This window comes from Narcine bancroftii, chromosome 8 (genome assembly GCF_036971445.1).
Source record: "Narcine bancroftii isolate sNarBan1 chromosome 8, sNarBan1.hap1, whole genome shotgun sequence".
Lineage (NCBI taxonomy): Eukaryota > Metazoa > Chordata > Chondrichthyes > Torpediniformes > Narcinidae > Narcine > Narcine bancroftii.
Window position 1 is genome coordinate 133,697,202 of NC_091476.1, and position 17,428 is coordinate 133,714,629.

The window sequence follows — 17,428 nt, forward strand, 5'->3', positions numbered from 1 at the left end:
GCATTTTCACTTCAATTGGAATTTTTCATCAGGGAAGGAAACTATATTTGAGCATTCATAAATTGTTTTTTTAATTATGTTACTGCACAACATTTATTTACTGGACAATTTTGCTTTAAGCCAGAATTGAAGACCTTTTACTTTATTGAACTTTTTTAGAACTTTGCAAAAATATTAAACAGTTGTTTTACATTCTGTTCTCCATGTTTTCTGAGTTTTAGCATAATTCTTGGCAAGTCAAACTCCAAAGCATTGCAAGTCCAAGAAAAAAATTAATATACACGTGAAGAACAAAGTCTTTTCGGTGTCCAGGGAGCCATTATCAACACTGATTTAACTCCTGCAGGGAGTAAGCCACAAATGATTTACTTCCAGCTGGGAGCAGGGTGAAATGGAATATTATTGTGATCCACTCAAGACCTATTCGGGTATTAATATATCGTCTTTTATACTCCTGCCTTCTTCTATAAATAAAGCACCGAAGGACAATAACGCTTAGGAATGATCTCAAAGTTGTTCCAAATACTGAAAGTGACAAGTTATTGTTTTTTCCACTAAAGACTTGGCTTCCAGAGTTAGCTTCAAATATCTAATCTGTAAATTTAATGGCTTGGCTGATGATTGTGGCAGATGTATTTTTAAAGTAAGACAGATAATTCTAAATTGCTTTGAATTGTCAATGGAAAAGGATTATTATCGATTATAATGTTAGAATTCCTCTAAACTTTGAAAGTGTTTCACATGTATATGTGCTGTATGAGTAAACCAGCTGATCTCACTGTGAAATGTGCAGATGTTCCTGTGATGTTTCAAATATTTCTTCAAAGCCTTTTCCTTTGATAGGTCAAAACACAATGATTAGCAGCTTTGGTAATCAGAGGTTATGGTAGCATGAATTACTGGACTAGAATCCAGAGACTTGGGCTGTGTATTCAATTCACTTTTAAATTCCACCATGGCAATCAGGAATTTAAATTCAAGTAATTGAAAAAATCTAGAATAAAAAGGTAGTAGCAGCAATGGATCCCTTGAAACAATCAATGTGTAATTAAAAACCCGCATGATTCACTAATACAATTGCACAGTGTCCGATTCGCTAATGTTCAGGGAAGGAATTTGAGTCCTGTGAGTCCAGGTTCCAGCGGGCTAGGTGACTTAATCTGCTTCCTGTAGTGGTTCAACGAGTCAGGAACAATTGGGATGAACATAAATGCCAAATGTTCCATAAATGAGTGGTGTCACACCAACAACCTTGCACTCAATATTAGCAAAACCAAGGAGATGATTATGGACTTCAGGAGGAAGTTAGGGGAACACAACCCAGTCCTCATTGAGGGCTCAGTAGTGGAGAGGGTCAAGAATTTCAAATTCCTGGGTGTCAACATCTCCAGTGATCTGTCCTGGAGCCTTCATGTCAATGCAATCATGAAGAAGGCTCGCCAGCGGCAATACTTTGTGAGGAGTTTGAGAAGATTTAATATGTCACCGAAGATTCTTGACAACTTCTACAAGTGTACTGTGGAGAGTATTCTGACTGGTTGCATCACTGTCTAGTTCAGAGTACCAACACTCAGGACAAGAAAAAAAACTCCATAGGGTTGTTTACTCGGCTTGTGATATCACAGCCACCAGTCTTCACTCCTTCGAGGACATCTACAAGAGGCGGTGTCTTAAGAAATCAGCCTCTATCCTCAAAGACCCCACTACGTAGGCCATGCCCTCTTAACTCTGCTATTGTTGGGAAAAAGGTGCAGGAGATTCAGATTCCTGAATGCACAATGAACCACAGACACTGACTTTTTCTTGCACTATTTAAAAAAATTTATTTGATTTGTATAAATATTTACACTATGACGCTGCCTCAAAACAAGGAATTTCATGACATGTTCATGAGAATAATTTCTGATTCTGAAACGGATAAATACAAAAAATAAAGTGCCATAACAGAGCACTTCCCTATTGAAAAAATATGAACTGGAATTGCTAAATTTGCTTTTTCTTTTCATTACTACTGCCTGACTCGCTGAGTGCTTTCAACATCTTTTGGCTTTATTTTAGAAGTAGCATCCATAGCATTTTGTTTCTGTGCAGCAGAAACCTCTGTGAACGACAATTACTTGAATTTAACTTCCCATGCTGCTCTGGTGGAATTTAAACTTGTGTGTCAAATAAACAGTCCAAGCTTCTGGACACTACCCTACCCTTTGATTCACAAAGCTGTCAATCATTGTGTTGGTTGGATTTGGGCCAAAAGGTCTGTTCTGTGCTGCATCGACCAATGACTCTGTTTCCTTCATCAAAGTAAAAACTTTTTTTGTACAAACATCAAGAGAAAAATACATTTTTAAACAAACATTTGAGTAATTGTGTTCCAGGAGAATTTTAGAACGAATAGAAAAGTTGAGTCCTTAAAGTACATTTGGTTTGAAGGCTTAAAGTCTAATCAGGAGGTTAGTTTTAAAGAGCTTCTTAAAGAAGGAAAGATAGGTTGAGAGATGAAGAGATTGATGTTGGAGATTCTGGAGCTTAGGTCCTTGTAAGATAAAGGAGCAACCATAAATGAAGGATAGGGAGCCAGAATTATCGAAGTGCAAAGATTTTGGAGGTCCAGAATAAATTACAGAAATAGATGCAAGGGCTATGCAAGGATTTAAAATAAATATGAAGATTTTAAAATTGCTCAACTAGGAGCTACATGAACAAACATAGCATCAAATCTATTAAACCCATCATTGTTCAAAAGTCTTCAAGTCGATCATTTATTTATCTTCACTCAATAAAATCTAAATTTTCACTAACTGTCCTCATAAAATTTGATCATTGGAATTATGCTAAAACATTGACTGCATCTCCTCCATGGCAATGTGAAAGTAGTTTGAGAAAGATTTGTCCTATTTAAATTGTAGGTATTGACATGAAATATTATGTAAAATTCAAATGCCTTCTCATTATTGTGTTTATCTTCAATATTTTCAAGTTTGGAGGGTTTGTTTTCCCCAAATGGTTACCATCTTAGCATTTGGAGTTTTGGCTTTAAGAAATAATTTAGTTAAACTGGGTGAAGCAAATCAAATACTTCGACCAATTAATTGAAACTGTTGTGGTTGCCAAAAATATAATTGAAGCTGTAATAAATAAATCAAACACAGAAGTCATGTAACTGGCCCAAGGTATAAGAGAAACTGGGAATTCAATAATCATTTGCAAAGACTCCACTAGCACAAGCATATTGGGTATGGCAAGGACTGCATCCATCTGTATTGATAAAAATGATATTCTTAACCTGGATTAATGAGCTTCTTATAACCATATAACCATTTACGGAGCGGAAACAGGCCATGTCGGCCTTTCGAGTCTTTCACTAGAATGACTTCTCAAGCTCAAAGCTCCCGCTCTCCGCCAATAACCCTCTAACCCCCTCCCCTTCATGTACACATACAACCTTCTCTTAAATCCCACAGTTTTGGTCATTCTACACCATATCTGTTCTTCCATGACTTCATTGTTCCATAAGACAGCCCCTGCTGTTATCCCCATTTAACCAAGGGGATAGAATACAGCTGAGATTAATATCATGTTTACCTGTGTTCACTTTGGTTGCCACCTCTTTTCACCAGATGTCAGATAGGGGTCAAAGCCAAGTTCAAGAGATTTCTCAAGAAGGTGGAATAGGAGTAGACAGTGTAACAGCCTGAATTCTTACTTCCCATTCCTACACTTAGAGATTTGAGCACACATAGCCCATGCCTGTTTGCTTACTTTATCCCCATCAGTTTTTACGTTTGATTGCCAACACTCAAGTCTAATTTCGAATTCAATATCAGATTTCACTGTTGTTGTATAGACTTACATGGAAATATGCATTAGGTGGACTTCAGTTACCACATTTTCAAAATTATTATGAAGTTTATTAGCAGGTTGATTGATTTAGATCATCCTCCTAGCTGGGCTCAGGTGGAAATGGCGTGTATTTCTGAGGTCGAGGTACATGAGTTTATATTTCGTTGGAACTTGAAATTGCTACAGGAATATAATATGCCGGTATTGAAACATTTGTTAAAGATCTGGATTAAAAAAAAAGGTTTTCGGATCAAAAGATATATTATCAATTTTAACTCCATTGTATAATAATCAGCTTATTCCTTTTTCAATGTTTAATAATTATTTAAAGAGTTGGGATTTTAAGGGTATAAAGACAATACAGGATTGTTTTAAAGAGGGACCATTTCTTTTAATCAATTGAAAGAGATTAATAGATCTGTAAATTCTTTGTTTGTGTATTACCAACTTAGAGCCTTGGTAAAGGATAATTATGGTGGAGAGATGAATTTACCTACTTTATCGAGATTTGAGTCTTTGAGTCTGTACCAAAGAAGGGTTATATTTTGGTTATGTTCAATTTGTTACAAGATAATATGGATTGGGAAAAATCTAAACTTAAATGGGAGACTGATTTAGTGTTTATTTTTCCTGAAGATGATTGGGTGGATATGTGTCAGGACAACATAATCAAATTGACAAATGTAAGATATGGAATGGCTAATTATAATTTTTTACATCAATTATATTTGACTCCGGAGAAACTGAAAAAATATGGGTTTAGTAATTCAGACTTGTGCTTTAGATGTGATTTATGCCGTTTGGACTTGTGTTAAAGTTCAACCATTTTGGCAAGGTAGTTTTGGAAAAATTGTATAACTTTACATTACCATTAGACCCAACGATTTTTTGTTGGGTAATTTGATTTTGTTGAGGGGATTAGGTTTGGGTAAATTTCAAATTGCTTTTGTACGTTTGGTGTTATCAGTAGCGCGTAAATGTGTTGCGAGTACTTGGAAAGACAAATCAGAGATTAATATACTACATTGGCACAATGAATTGAAAGCTTGTATTGTTATGGAAAAATTACTTATAGCTTGAAATATATGCATTTAGATATGTATTGAATTGTTCTTAACATTTATAATTTTTTAAATATATAATTGATATTTTTGACTCCCCTTAAGGGAGCTGGCTGAAGGGGTGGGAGGGTGGGTTTGGGGTTTATCTTTGTAAAATCGATTTTTGATGATTGTTGGACTGTATGTTATGTTTTTTCTATCTTTAAATAAAGTTTGGACAAAAAAGATTTCACTGTTAAACCCAGTGTTCGTTGCTTGAGTACTGAAGTGTTCATGGATAATGTAAAGAACTTGTGTGCTACTCTCATTCAAGAAGACCTGCTTTCAAGTTTGAAGGAACATTACCAATAGCTAACATAGATAAATATGGAACACACACATCCATCTGAACATAATGGGATCAGTGAATAGTGTCATGGTATACAATTGTTGCACTGGCCGAAGGGAAACACAGATAGCAGCAGCACCCACTGGAAACCTGTCTGTTGCTAGAACAAAGAAATGTTTAGTAAAAGGACAGCATTGTTTGAGGGAAGTGGTGAAAGGGCCCTCTTCATTTTCCCCCAATAACAGTAACATGTCCTAAAGTTGCTCATAGGGCCACTGTTGATTGCCTTAAATAACAACATAGCAACTGTAGTAACAACTGGGAGTAACAGAAGAGGAAAAAAACTGAAGTGAAAGATAAATGATTGCTGTTTGTGAAAACAAAGCATCAGTCTGTGATAAACTGTCGTAAACTGAAGTCCTTGCAGGAAAAAAAACTGAAAATAGAAGAGCACAATAAATTATAGAAATAAAAGATATTGACTTAAAGGAACTGTAAATGATCATCTGGAAGGACTGACATGGATTCTGTGAAAATGATGGTTTATCTTCACAGTTTTCACAGGAAAGAGGGACCTGGGAGAAACTCATTGCTGTCCAAAACTGACCCCACTCATTCTTTGGGGCCAATTCTTGAAAATGCTAGATATCCCAAGTCCTTTGCCATGTTGCAGATACTGTTGGACTACCTATCCAATTAGTTTTGTTATTAGAATATTCCTTCTTTAACCAGTCAAGAACTTACAAATATATTTTTTTTTTCCGGAACACTTGAGGCTCTCCATCAGACCTGCTTCAAGACTGAGAAAATTTCAAGTATGATGACACATCAAAACATGTAAGGATTGATAACCTTGCTCTGACAAGAAAATCGTTCAGTGGCCCCTGTTATTTTATAAAAAAGTTTAGACATCCAGCTTGTTAAGAGCCCTTCCAGCCTATAAGTCGGTGCTGCTTAAATATCCCAATGAACCTCCAACCCGGTCGCTGGTGCTACTCTATCTGTGCCACCAAAATAGTTTTTTTTTAACTTGTCTGACCTCTTCCATAATATGAAATTGATGATCGTATGAAGACTTAAACCTGAAATAAAATATCATGAGCATAGTGAAATGTATTTGAAAACCATTACTCATATGGCAAGAGTCAGGGATCCCCTCTATCACTGCAAGCGATATCAGCACCAAAACATTCTGTCACTCTTTGTTTTAGTTGGTTCACATTGCAAGTTGAAAATAAATCCATTACAACGAGATGCAGTGGATAGGTTAACTGGGTGGAGTTTATTTTTTGGAGGAAATTATTAGATAAATTCTACAGACAGAAAGGTGCTAGTTTAAATTGTTCTCTATTTCCAGTAATGAAGTGCTATTAAATAAAACATTGAAATTTTTTTGAAGTAAAAACTTGTATTAAGAATGAGGCAAACAAAATTGGAAGTACTGATGTGGCTGAATTAAGTCCATCTTTGTCAGTGAAATCTGGTTTTTATACATCAGTATAACAGTTTGATGAAGGTTAAAATTTTCACAAACATGAAATATTTCTGAGCTGCTAAATACAGTGCCCTCCATTTGGGACAAGGATAATATTTTCCTTTATTTGCCCCTGTGCAATTCACGTTGTAGATTTAATTCAAGGTTATTTGTGCACATTTTGGTTTGACCATGTAGTAATTACAGCACTTTTATCCCCTTATAATCCACCTATTTTAGGGCACTATAATATTTGGGATTGAGCTGTAGCATGGATATTAAAGTCATCATGTTCAGTACTTTGTTGCACATCTCTTGTATGCAATGACTGCTTGAAATCTGTGATTCACAAACATCACCAGGTGCTGAATATCTTCCCTGGTTATGCTCTGCCAGGCTGCTACTGAAGCCATCATCAGCTCCTGCTTGCTTTGGGGATTTATCCTCTTAGATTTTCTCTTCAGCATATGGAAGATAATGGGTTTGGAGGCATTTGCTGAAACTTGAGCATATCAGATGTTTCTGTACACTTCAGAATTAATTATGCTACTGCTAGCAGCAGTTACATAGAATCATAGAAAATTACAACACAAAAAACAGGCCATTCAGCCCTTCTAATCTGTGCCGAAACATTCCTCTAGTCCCACTGACCCGCACCCATTTCATAACCCTCCAGAACTCTCCCATCCATCTATGTATCCAATTTATTCTTAAAATTTAAGAGTGAGCCTGCATTTACCATGTCAGATGGCAGCTCATTCCAAACTCCCACCACTCTCTGAGAGAAGAAGTTCCCCTAAACCTTTCCTCTTTCACCCTAAAGCCACGTCCTCTCACATTTAGCTCGTATTTATCTCTCCCAACCTAAATGGAAAGAGCCTACTTGCATTTACTCTCTCTGTTCCCCTCATAATTTTGTAAACCTTTATCAAATCTCCCCTCATTTTTCTGCGCTCTAAGGAATAAAGTCCCAACCTGTTTAATCTTTCCCTGTAATTCAACTGCTGAAGACCTGGCAACATCCTAATAAATCTTCTCTGCTCTTTCACTCTTACTAATATCTTCCAATAGTTTGGCAACAAAACTACACACAATACTCCACATTTGGCCTCACCAAAGCCTTATGCAACTTCACCTGAACATTCCAACTCCTGTACTCAACCCTTTGATTTATTATAGTGTCCTTCTTTACAAAATATGGGTGTTAATATTTAATTGAGACTCTGATATTCCCTTTCTCCTTAAGGTCTCAGTATACAAGAAACTTTTAAGTAACAGGTACCCCTGTTTAGAGTCCCTTGTCCCTTTCTTACTCTTTTTCTTGTAGGGGAATAGAAGGGGAGAGGTTTTCTTTTTGTTTTATATGCTACATGTACTTATTTGTTTGTGTGATGTCTCTTACTATTTTATTTTTTGTTGTTTCATCCTTATAATTGCTTCTTTGACTTTAATTGACATAACTCTGGTCCTCACATTTTAAAATGGCAACTACAGATTCCAAAGTTGACAAAAAGCTTAGAACCCAGCCAAACTCTCTTATACCTGCACTAATGAAGTAATTAAACATATCAGTCCTCACAAACACTTGTGAAGCCAAATGTCCCAAACATTATGGTGCCCTGAAATGAGGGAACTATGAATAAAAAGTGTTATAATTTCTACATGGTCAAACCAAAATATATATAAATAACTTTGAATAAAATCTGGAGTGTGCATTTTAATCACATGAAAATTGTTTGAGTACAAATTTAAAACTGTGGAGCACAGCAGGAAAAAAGTACTTTTGTCCCAAACATTATGGAAGGCATTGCTTATGTTATTGAACCGGAGCAGTTACTAGATTCATTAATCCTTAACTGTGGGGATGTGTGGGTGGTGATCACCAGAGGTGTGAGTTACTTGTTGGCAGGTGAATATGTGTGGAGGAAAACACCCAGGGTGTGGATACGTTAAATTTGAAAATTCAATATTCATACCTTTGGGATTTAAGTTATCCAAGCAAAATGAGATATCATTTTCTCAATTTGCATTTGGCCTCTCTGTGGCAATGGAAAAGGACATGGTCATTTTATGGAGCACCTGTATTCTTTTCACAACAGTTCTTTTGAGTTTCCAGTCACTCCCCTTCCCACTCACACAGCAGGCCTGCTGTCCTTGGCTTCATCTTACTCCTACCTCCTCCACTGTTCTGCTAAATGCCAGCAAGCTTTCTTCTTTCTTCTCAGTACCTATGCAAGATCTCAACCTGAAACATTGACTTCCATCTTTTCCTCCATCCATACTAATTGACTCGCTAAATTTTTCCAGTATACTGTTTTTTTTTAATGCCTGTAGTGGTAGTATTTACATGGTTGGTCCAGCAACCTCCTCTTAAATGACAAAATTGACCCTGCTGCAACCACCTCTTCAGGATGGTCATTCCACTCAGCCACCACTCTCTGAGTGAAGAAGCTTCCTCTTATGTTACTTCTAAAGTTTTGCCCTCTAACCCTTAACTTGTGTCCCCTCGTACCAATCTCACCTACCCTCAAGGAGAAGAGCCTATTCACATCCACTCTATCTATCCCCCCCTCATAATTTTAACTACCTCTATCAAATCCCTCCTCAACCTTCTACGTTCCAATGAATAAAGACCCAGTCTACTCATTCTTTCTTTGTATTCCAGATCCTGCAATCCAGGCAACATTTTAGTAAATCTTCTCTGCACCCTCTCTACCTTATTGATATCATTCCTATAATTTGGTGGCCAGAATTGCACACAATATTCCAAACTTACCAATGCCTTGAACAATTTCAACATCATCTCCCAGCTCCTATATTTCATGCTTTGATTTATAAAGGCCAGCATACCAAAAGCCTTCTTTACCACTCTATCCATAGGCGATTCCACTTTCAAAGAATGATGAACCGTTATTCCAAGATCTCTCTGTTCCTCTGCATTCCTCAATGCCCACCCCTTCGCTACACATGTCCTATTTTGGTTATTCTTTCCAAAATGAAGCACTTCACACTTATCTACATTAAACTCCATCTGCCACCTTCCAGCCCACTCCTCTAAGCAGTCCAAATCCTTCTGCTGTCCCCATAAACCATCCTCACTATCCACAACTCCCCCTATTTTTGTATCATCCACATACTTACTCAATTTACCACTCCATTATCCAAATCATTAATGTAAATGATAACAACAAGGGACCCAACACCCATCCCTGAGGCACACTGCTCATCACTGGCCTCCATCCTGACAGATGGAATAGAAGATGGCTTTGTATGTAAGTGACACTGAATATCAAGAAGAGATGAATGATGTCTCTCTGGTGGAAGGTGTCTATTCCTTAGCATGTGTGATGTTTAAATTATTATCCACTTCTAACCCCAGTATTGAATGTTCTAAGTCCACACTGAGTGCGGCAAAGGCTGCTTGATTACCGGAGCAGATAGTTAGACAAAACATTCTGCTGTTTTCACTACATGTCTCTGCTAATTAAAAAAAGAACAATAAAATCCCATGAAACTAGTAAGTTTCATTTTACAATATTTAAGTGTATACTTTTTTAGTAAATATCCTGAAAATTACTTGCAGAGTTAGGTTCACAGAAGTGACAAGTTAAACTCTGAAACATGATTAGCCAGAAATGCGTTTGCATTAGTAGGTGAGGTGTTTGAACTCAGTTTAAAATTTATGTTTGCTAAAAACTATTCTACCTGCCTTTCAATTTCTATCCAGGGTATAGTGTTGAACTTTCCAAAAGTTCAAGCAATGCATCTTGATGCTGCCAAGCTTTCAAAGTAATAAATGTGTTTTGCATGTTCAATAAAAGGCTTGGCTGAAGAACAGTTTATTTCTATGCATGCAATAAATGAATTTGTAAAATAAATAAGATATTGAAGTACTTTATTTTATTGGAGATGCTTGGAATAATAGCAGATGATATCAAAATGTAAATGCTGTGTATCTGTGATCTTGAGTTAGTTTACATTTTAGGAAGTGTTCTTTGCTTTAGGAGACACAAATACTGGCATCTGGAGCAAAAGCAAATTGCTGGAGGAAGTAAGTGGGTCAAGTAGCATCTGAGGGGATAAAGGGATAAAGGTTGACGATTCAGGTTGGACCTTACATCAAAAATGAGGGAAGAGGGAAGATAGATAGTGTAAAGAGGAGAGGGGAATGAGTGAGGGGCTGGAAGGTGATGAGTGGAACCAGATGAGTTGGGTAATGATGGAGCCAGGAGGGGAGTGGGGGAAATTAAGAGACAGGCTGGTGGATGATAGGTGAAAACAGATATGGAAAAAAGATATGGACAGGAGAGGGCAGTGGAGAAGTGCATGCAAAGGCTTGGTGGTTGATAAAGTGGAACCAGAAAGAAAGGAATGATGGGGCAAATGGAATCAGCTGGCAGTTGGAAAATATTGGCAAAGGGAGAAGAAACCCAGGTGAATAAGTGTCAGGATGATGGGCAGATGGATGCCACTACCTACCTCCAAAGAGGGAGAGAACTCAGGTGGAGCAGTAAGAATGAGAAAAGAACACGGGGGAAATCTGGGTTACCTGAAATTCAGTGTTCATTCCTTTGATTTGTAGATCACCCCAATTAAATCTGAGGAATCTTGGAATGCACTTTCAGAGCTCAAGCTTGATACTGCTCTGCAGTTTAGTGAGATCAAGGCCAAACCTATGTGAACTCAACTTCTCTTACTCATGCTTTTAACTTAGTATTGTATCGCAATGATTGTCTCCTCATTTCAATTTTACCATCTGCAGTGTGGTACAGCAAGTAGAGCTGATTGGCACAGCAAGTAATGCTGCCTTAGAGCTCAGGTGGCATGTTTCATTCCTGATATCTGATGCTCAACATATTCTCTTCATTACTTCATGGGTTTCTGCCAGGTGCCACAGTTTTCTTGCTCCTGATCACCCGCTTCTAATATCACATGTTTGTGGACTAGGCTACTGCAAACTACTCCTGACCTCGGGTGGTTGATTGCTGCTTATCCCACTGAGTTCCTCCAGCAGATTGATTGTTGCTCCAGCTTCCAGCATCTGCATTCTTGTTTGAACTCCTAATCCAGGTTCATGGCTGGAGAAGCAGGGGGAAATTTATGAGGGGGAGAGAAATAAGGGAATGGGATTGATATTGTTATGAGAGCCAGCATGAGCATATGGCACCAAATAGCTTCCTCTGTTGTAAGAAAATATGAGACACGTCAATGAGCAATAAATTCTCTAATTGGAAGTATTGTTAGTACCGTACTGCAAAGTGAGCATAGTGATTTTAAAGAAAGATACATTTTAATTGCAGAACCTGACTGTAGAAATTTGTTACAGAGCTTTTATTGTATTCATTCTTAGATCTTGCTGAAATTTTTTGAAGTTAAAAAATGATGCTCGTCTTATGATGAACATTTTCTTGTATGCAACAGTCAGAAACACTGGCACTTAGTTGAGTAAAACCAGATGCATTTCTGTTCAACATATACCATCAACATATGCATTTTTTAATTCTTCTGATAGCATCAGATTGATAAGTAACAGTGTCTTTTGTGTTCTCATCCATCACATGAAAGTGGTGGAAGTTTGAAAGAACTGGTCTCCTATTGGGCAGACATAGAGTATTAAACATTAGAGCACATTACAGATCCTTCAGCCTATATATACCTAAAAAATAACTACACCCTGCCTACCTCATAACCTCTATTTTTCTTTCATCCATGTACATGTCTAAGAGTCTCTTAAATGCCCCACTTGCACCCCTGGCAATGTATTCCAGGCCACCCAGCAACTTATGGGTAAAAAAATCTTACCACTGATATCTCCCCTAAACTTTCCTCCCTTCACTTTGTTCACAGATTCTCTGGTGTTTTGCTATTCCCATCCTGGAGAAAAGGTGCCTGCTGTCTACCTTATCTATGCCTCTCATAATCTTGTAGCCTTCTTAAGTCCCAAAGAGAAAAGCCCCAGCTCTGTTAATCTTGCCTCATAAGACATAATTTCCAATCCAAGCAAGATCCTGGTAAATCTCCTCTGCATCCCCTCCATAGCCTCCACATCCTTGTAATGAGGTTGCCAGAACCGAACACAATATGCAAAGTGTGGTCTCACAAGAGATTTATAGAGCTGAAGCATCTCACAACTCCTGAACTCAATCCCCTGACTACTGAAGCCCAGCATACCATCAACCTTCTTAACTACTCTATCAATCAGTGTGGCAACCTTGAGAGATGTATGGATTGGGACCCTCAAGGGTCCTCTGTTCTTGTCCAATTTTTGAAGTAAGGAAGTCACCAAAATTGTTTTGAATCACAATGCTTTAAGGTTTGTTTTTCTTTCTCTGGGACTGAATAAATAATAAAATCCTGTCGATAGTAATAAATAAATATCTGTTGAAAACTCCTGTTTTTGATGGTGACAAGCATTCATGGTGAAAAAGAGGTATTACACACTGAAAAAGATTAACAGCAGAGTGTGATATTAGAGGTGCACAACTGTAGATGGGAGCTTGATGGTCGGTGTGGACTCACTGGACCGAGGGGTCTGCTTCCATGCTGTTTGACTTAATTGTTCTGAAAAACAACTGGGACTGATGTGGACACCTTGAAAGAAGTACAGTTTATATAAATCCTTAAAAAATCTTTTTTGTAAACAACAAGGAATTGATTGAAATAAATATTGTATACGAGGAAAAATATTCATTTTTATAGTATTAATTCTTCCTAATAAACCCAAAGGTAAATCTTTCCATTTAACTAAATCTGCCTTAATCTTCTTCATTAAAGGAAGATAATTAAGTGAATATAAATTTTGGTAGTCAGTATTAACATTAATTCCCAAATATTTAATTTGTTTCGTCCACTTCAAATTCGTAATATTTATAAACATTGAATAATCATCTTTACTAATTGATAAAATTTCACTTTTAGTTCAATTAACCTTATAACCAGATAATTGACCATAAATCTCTAAGGAATCTTGAAGTGCTGGCAGAGGAACATCAGGATCCACCAAATACAGCAAAACGTCATCCGCAAATAAATTTATAATCTTCATTCAAGACTCTCATACCTTTGATACTATCATTCTGACGTATTAATTGTGCTAGAGGTTCAATAACTAAAGCAAACAAGGCGGGTGATAATGGACATCCTTGTCTAGTAGATCTTGTTAAATTAAAGGATTCTGAAAGCAAACCATTAGTAACAACTCTAGCTTTCGGACCATTATACAGAGCCCTAATCATACAAATAAATGAGAGACCAAACGAAAACTTTTCAAGTACTTTAAATAAAAACTTCCATTCTACTCTATCGAATGCCTTTTCTGCATCCAATGAAACCACCATTGGATAATTCTTCTGAGATTTAGATCTATTTATCAAAGTAATTAATCATAGAATATTATCCGAAGCATACCTATTTTTTATAAAACCTGTTTGATCATGGTGTATTATCTTTGGTAAATACTAAGCCAACCTTTTAGCCATAACTTTAGCCACTATTTTATAGTCTACATTTAACAAAGACATAGGACGGTAAGAAGCTACCTGTAAGGGATATTTATCTTTTTTTGGTATAACTGTAATTATAGCATTAGAACAGGACTCAGGTAATTGAAAAGTATCATAAAGTTGTTGTATTACATTCTTAAATAAGGAAGATATATCAACATAAAAAGTCTTGTAAAACTCAATAGAAAAACCATCTCCACCAGGCGCTTTTCCATTTGGCATATTTTTTATAGCCATTTCAATTTCACTATCCGTAAAAGGTTTATCTAACTCTTGTCTGTCTTCTTGAGATAACTGTGGTAAATTAATATTTTTCAAAAAAGAGTCTATTGCATCTTTTATCTCTTTACATTCAGTCAAATAAAGTTTTTTGTAAAAATTACAAAATTCATCGTTAATTTCTTTTTGACTAAAAGTAATACCCAATTTATTTCTAATAGCTGGTATAATCCTAGATAACTGTTCTTTTTTTAATTGCCAAGCTAATACTTTATGAGCTTTCTCACCCCATTCATAAAATTTATTTTTTGAACAATTCAACAGACATTCAAATCGATATGACTGTAACTTATTATACTTCACCTTTAAATTAGTTAATTGAATCTTTGTCACCTGTGACTGTGACAATAACACCAGTATATAATTTGTAAGTATATAAAATGAATATAAGAAATTATATACTTCTGAGGAAAAACAGGAGAGCGGATTGATTGACTCCTTTTTATCGGTGTTGAAATTACCGGTACTAGGAGAAGAAGACATATTGGAGCTGGAGGCTCCTTTTACTGATTTAGAAATTAAATCGGCTATGTTGGAAATGCCGAATGCTAAATCACCTGGTGATGACGGGTTTTCAGTTGAATTTTATAAGGTATTTGATGATTTATCTACAGTGTTGGGAGATGTGTTATGACAGATTAATGAACATTATGATCTACCTGAATCACGCTCTAGTACCTTAATTGCTATAACTCCTCAGAAGGATAAAGATCCGTTAAAAGTGTCTTCATATAGACCAATTTCTTTGTTGAATGTAGACTATAAAATAATAGCTAAAGTATTAGCGAATCGATTGGCTAAATTTTTACCTAAGTTGATACATGTTGATCAAAGAGGTTTCATAAAGAATAGATATGCTTCAGATAATATTCTTCGAGTGATTAGTTTGATTAATAAATATCGACAGTGCCCTGACCATCCAAAGGTGATATCACTTGATGCAAAAAAGGCTTTTGACAGAGTTGAGTGGAACTTTTTATTTAAAGTCTTAGAGAAATTTAAGTTTGGTCCTTCTTTTATTGGTTGGATTAAAGCTTTATACAATAAACCAAGAGCCAGGGTAATGGCAAATGGTCAGATCTCGGAACCTTTTAAATTAACTTGTTCAACTCGACAAGGTTGTCCTTTGTCTCCAGCTTTGTTTGCGTTAGTAATTGAACCTTTAGCACAGTTGCTATGACAAAATACACAGATACAAGGTATGAGAGTTTTAGATGAAGAGTATAAAATTAATTTATTTGCTGTTGATGTATTGGTGTATTTAACAAACTCAGCTCAGTCACTTTTACACTTGAAGGAATGTTTAACACAATACGGATCTTTGTCTGGATATAAAGTGTATTTAACAAACCCAGCTTAGTCACTTTTACACTTGAAGGAATGTTTAACACAATATGGATCTTTGTCTGGATATAAAGTGTATTTAACAAACCCAGCGTAGTCACTTTTACACTTGAAGGAATGTTTAACACAATATGGATCTTTGTCTGGATGTAAAGTGTATTTAACAAATCCAGCTCAGTCACTTTTACACTTGAAGGAGTGTTTAACACAATATGGATCTTTGTCTGGATATAAAGTTAACTGGGAAAAAAGTGAAATTTTACTGATAGATGAAGGAGATTATTCAATTTATAAGAATATTATTAATTTGAAGTGGACTGATTGAATTAAATATTTGGGTATAAATGTGGATGTTGATTATCAATCTTTATATAAATTAAATTATGTACCATTAATGAAAAAGATCAAAGCTGATTTGATTAAGTGGAAGGATCTTCCTATAAATTTAATTGGAAGAATAAATACAATTAAAATGAATATCTTTCCACGTATACAATATTTGTTTCAGTCAATTCCGTGTTTACTTAATAAGAATTTTTTTCGAGATTTAAATAAAATGGTTAGGGAATTTTTATGAAAGGGTATATTTCCGAGAGTAGCTTTGAATAAGCTAACCTGGAAATATGCATTAGGAGGATTATGTTCACCACATTTTCAAAATTATTATGAGGCAGCTCAATTTAAATTTATTAGTTCATTAATGGATTTGGAACGGCCCCTTAGTTGGGCTAAAATTGAGATGGCGAATATTTCTGAATTTGAAATACATCAATTTTTGTTTCGGTGGAATTTAAATTTATTACAACAATATAATGTGCCTATACGAAAACATTTAATGAAGTTTTGGATGAGGAAAAATAGAACGATAGGTTCTAAGGGTAAATTATTGACTTTAACACCGTTATATAATAACCAACTTATTCCTTTTTCAATGTATAATCAATGTTTATTACATTGGAAATCTAAAGGTATAAAAAACTTGGGAGATTGTTTTAAAGAAGGTCAATTTTTATCCTTTAATCAAATGAGGGAAGATTTTGGAATTAATGAGAATTCTTTTTTCGTTTATTATCAACTTCAATCCCTAGTAAAACAAATATTTGGTAGAGATATGATTTTACCTAAATTGACTAAATTTGAATATTTTCTTGTGATTGCACCAAAGAAAGGATATATTTCATTGATGTACCAAATATTACAGGAGAGAATGGAAAAAAAGGGATGGGATAGATCTAAGATTAAATGGGAAAAGGATATTAACCTTACTTTTTCCGAGGATGACTGGTTAGATATTTGTCACGATAGTGTTACTAGATCGATAAATGTTCGTTATGTAATGGTTAATTACAATTTTTTACATCAATTGTATTTAACACCTGAAAAGTTTAAAAAAAAATGGTTTCAGTGAATCAGATGTTTTAGATGTGGTCATTCGGTTGGAACTTTTTTTCATGTTGTTTGGTTATGTGTACATATACAATCTTTTTGGAAAGCAATTCAATTGTTTTTGGAACATTTGTATAAGATCAAAATACCTCTGGACCCAACAATATTTTTGTTGGGTGAATTTAAGCCTTTGAAAGATTTGGGATTAGACAAA

General features: G+C 35.8%; 1 protein-coding gene across 5 annotated transcripts in view; it reads left to right on the forward strand.

Moving 5' to 3' along the window:
- Positions 1-17,428, forward strand: part of snx19b (sorting nexin 19b) — a 125,943-nt gene that overhangs the window by 64,175 nt on the left and 44,340 nt on the right. The window contains exon 10 of one of the 5 annotated variants that reach the window (XM_069894916.1): positions 222-4,995. The exons of the other annotated variants lie outside the window; for them this stretch is intronic. Coding sequence (XP_069751017.1) covers positions 222-276 — 55 coding nt within the window. The 3' untranslated portion in view covers positions 277-4,995. Of the gene's footprint in view, positions 1-221; positions 4,996-17,428 lie in introns of those variants that run through there. 5 annotated transcript variants of the gene reach the window in all.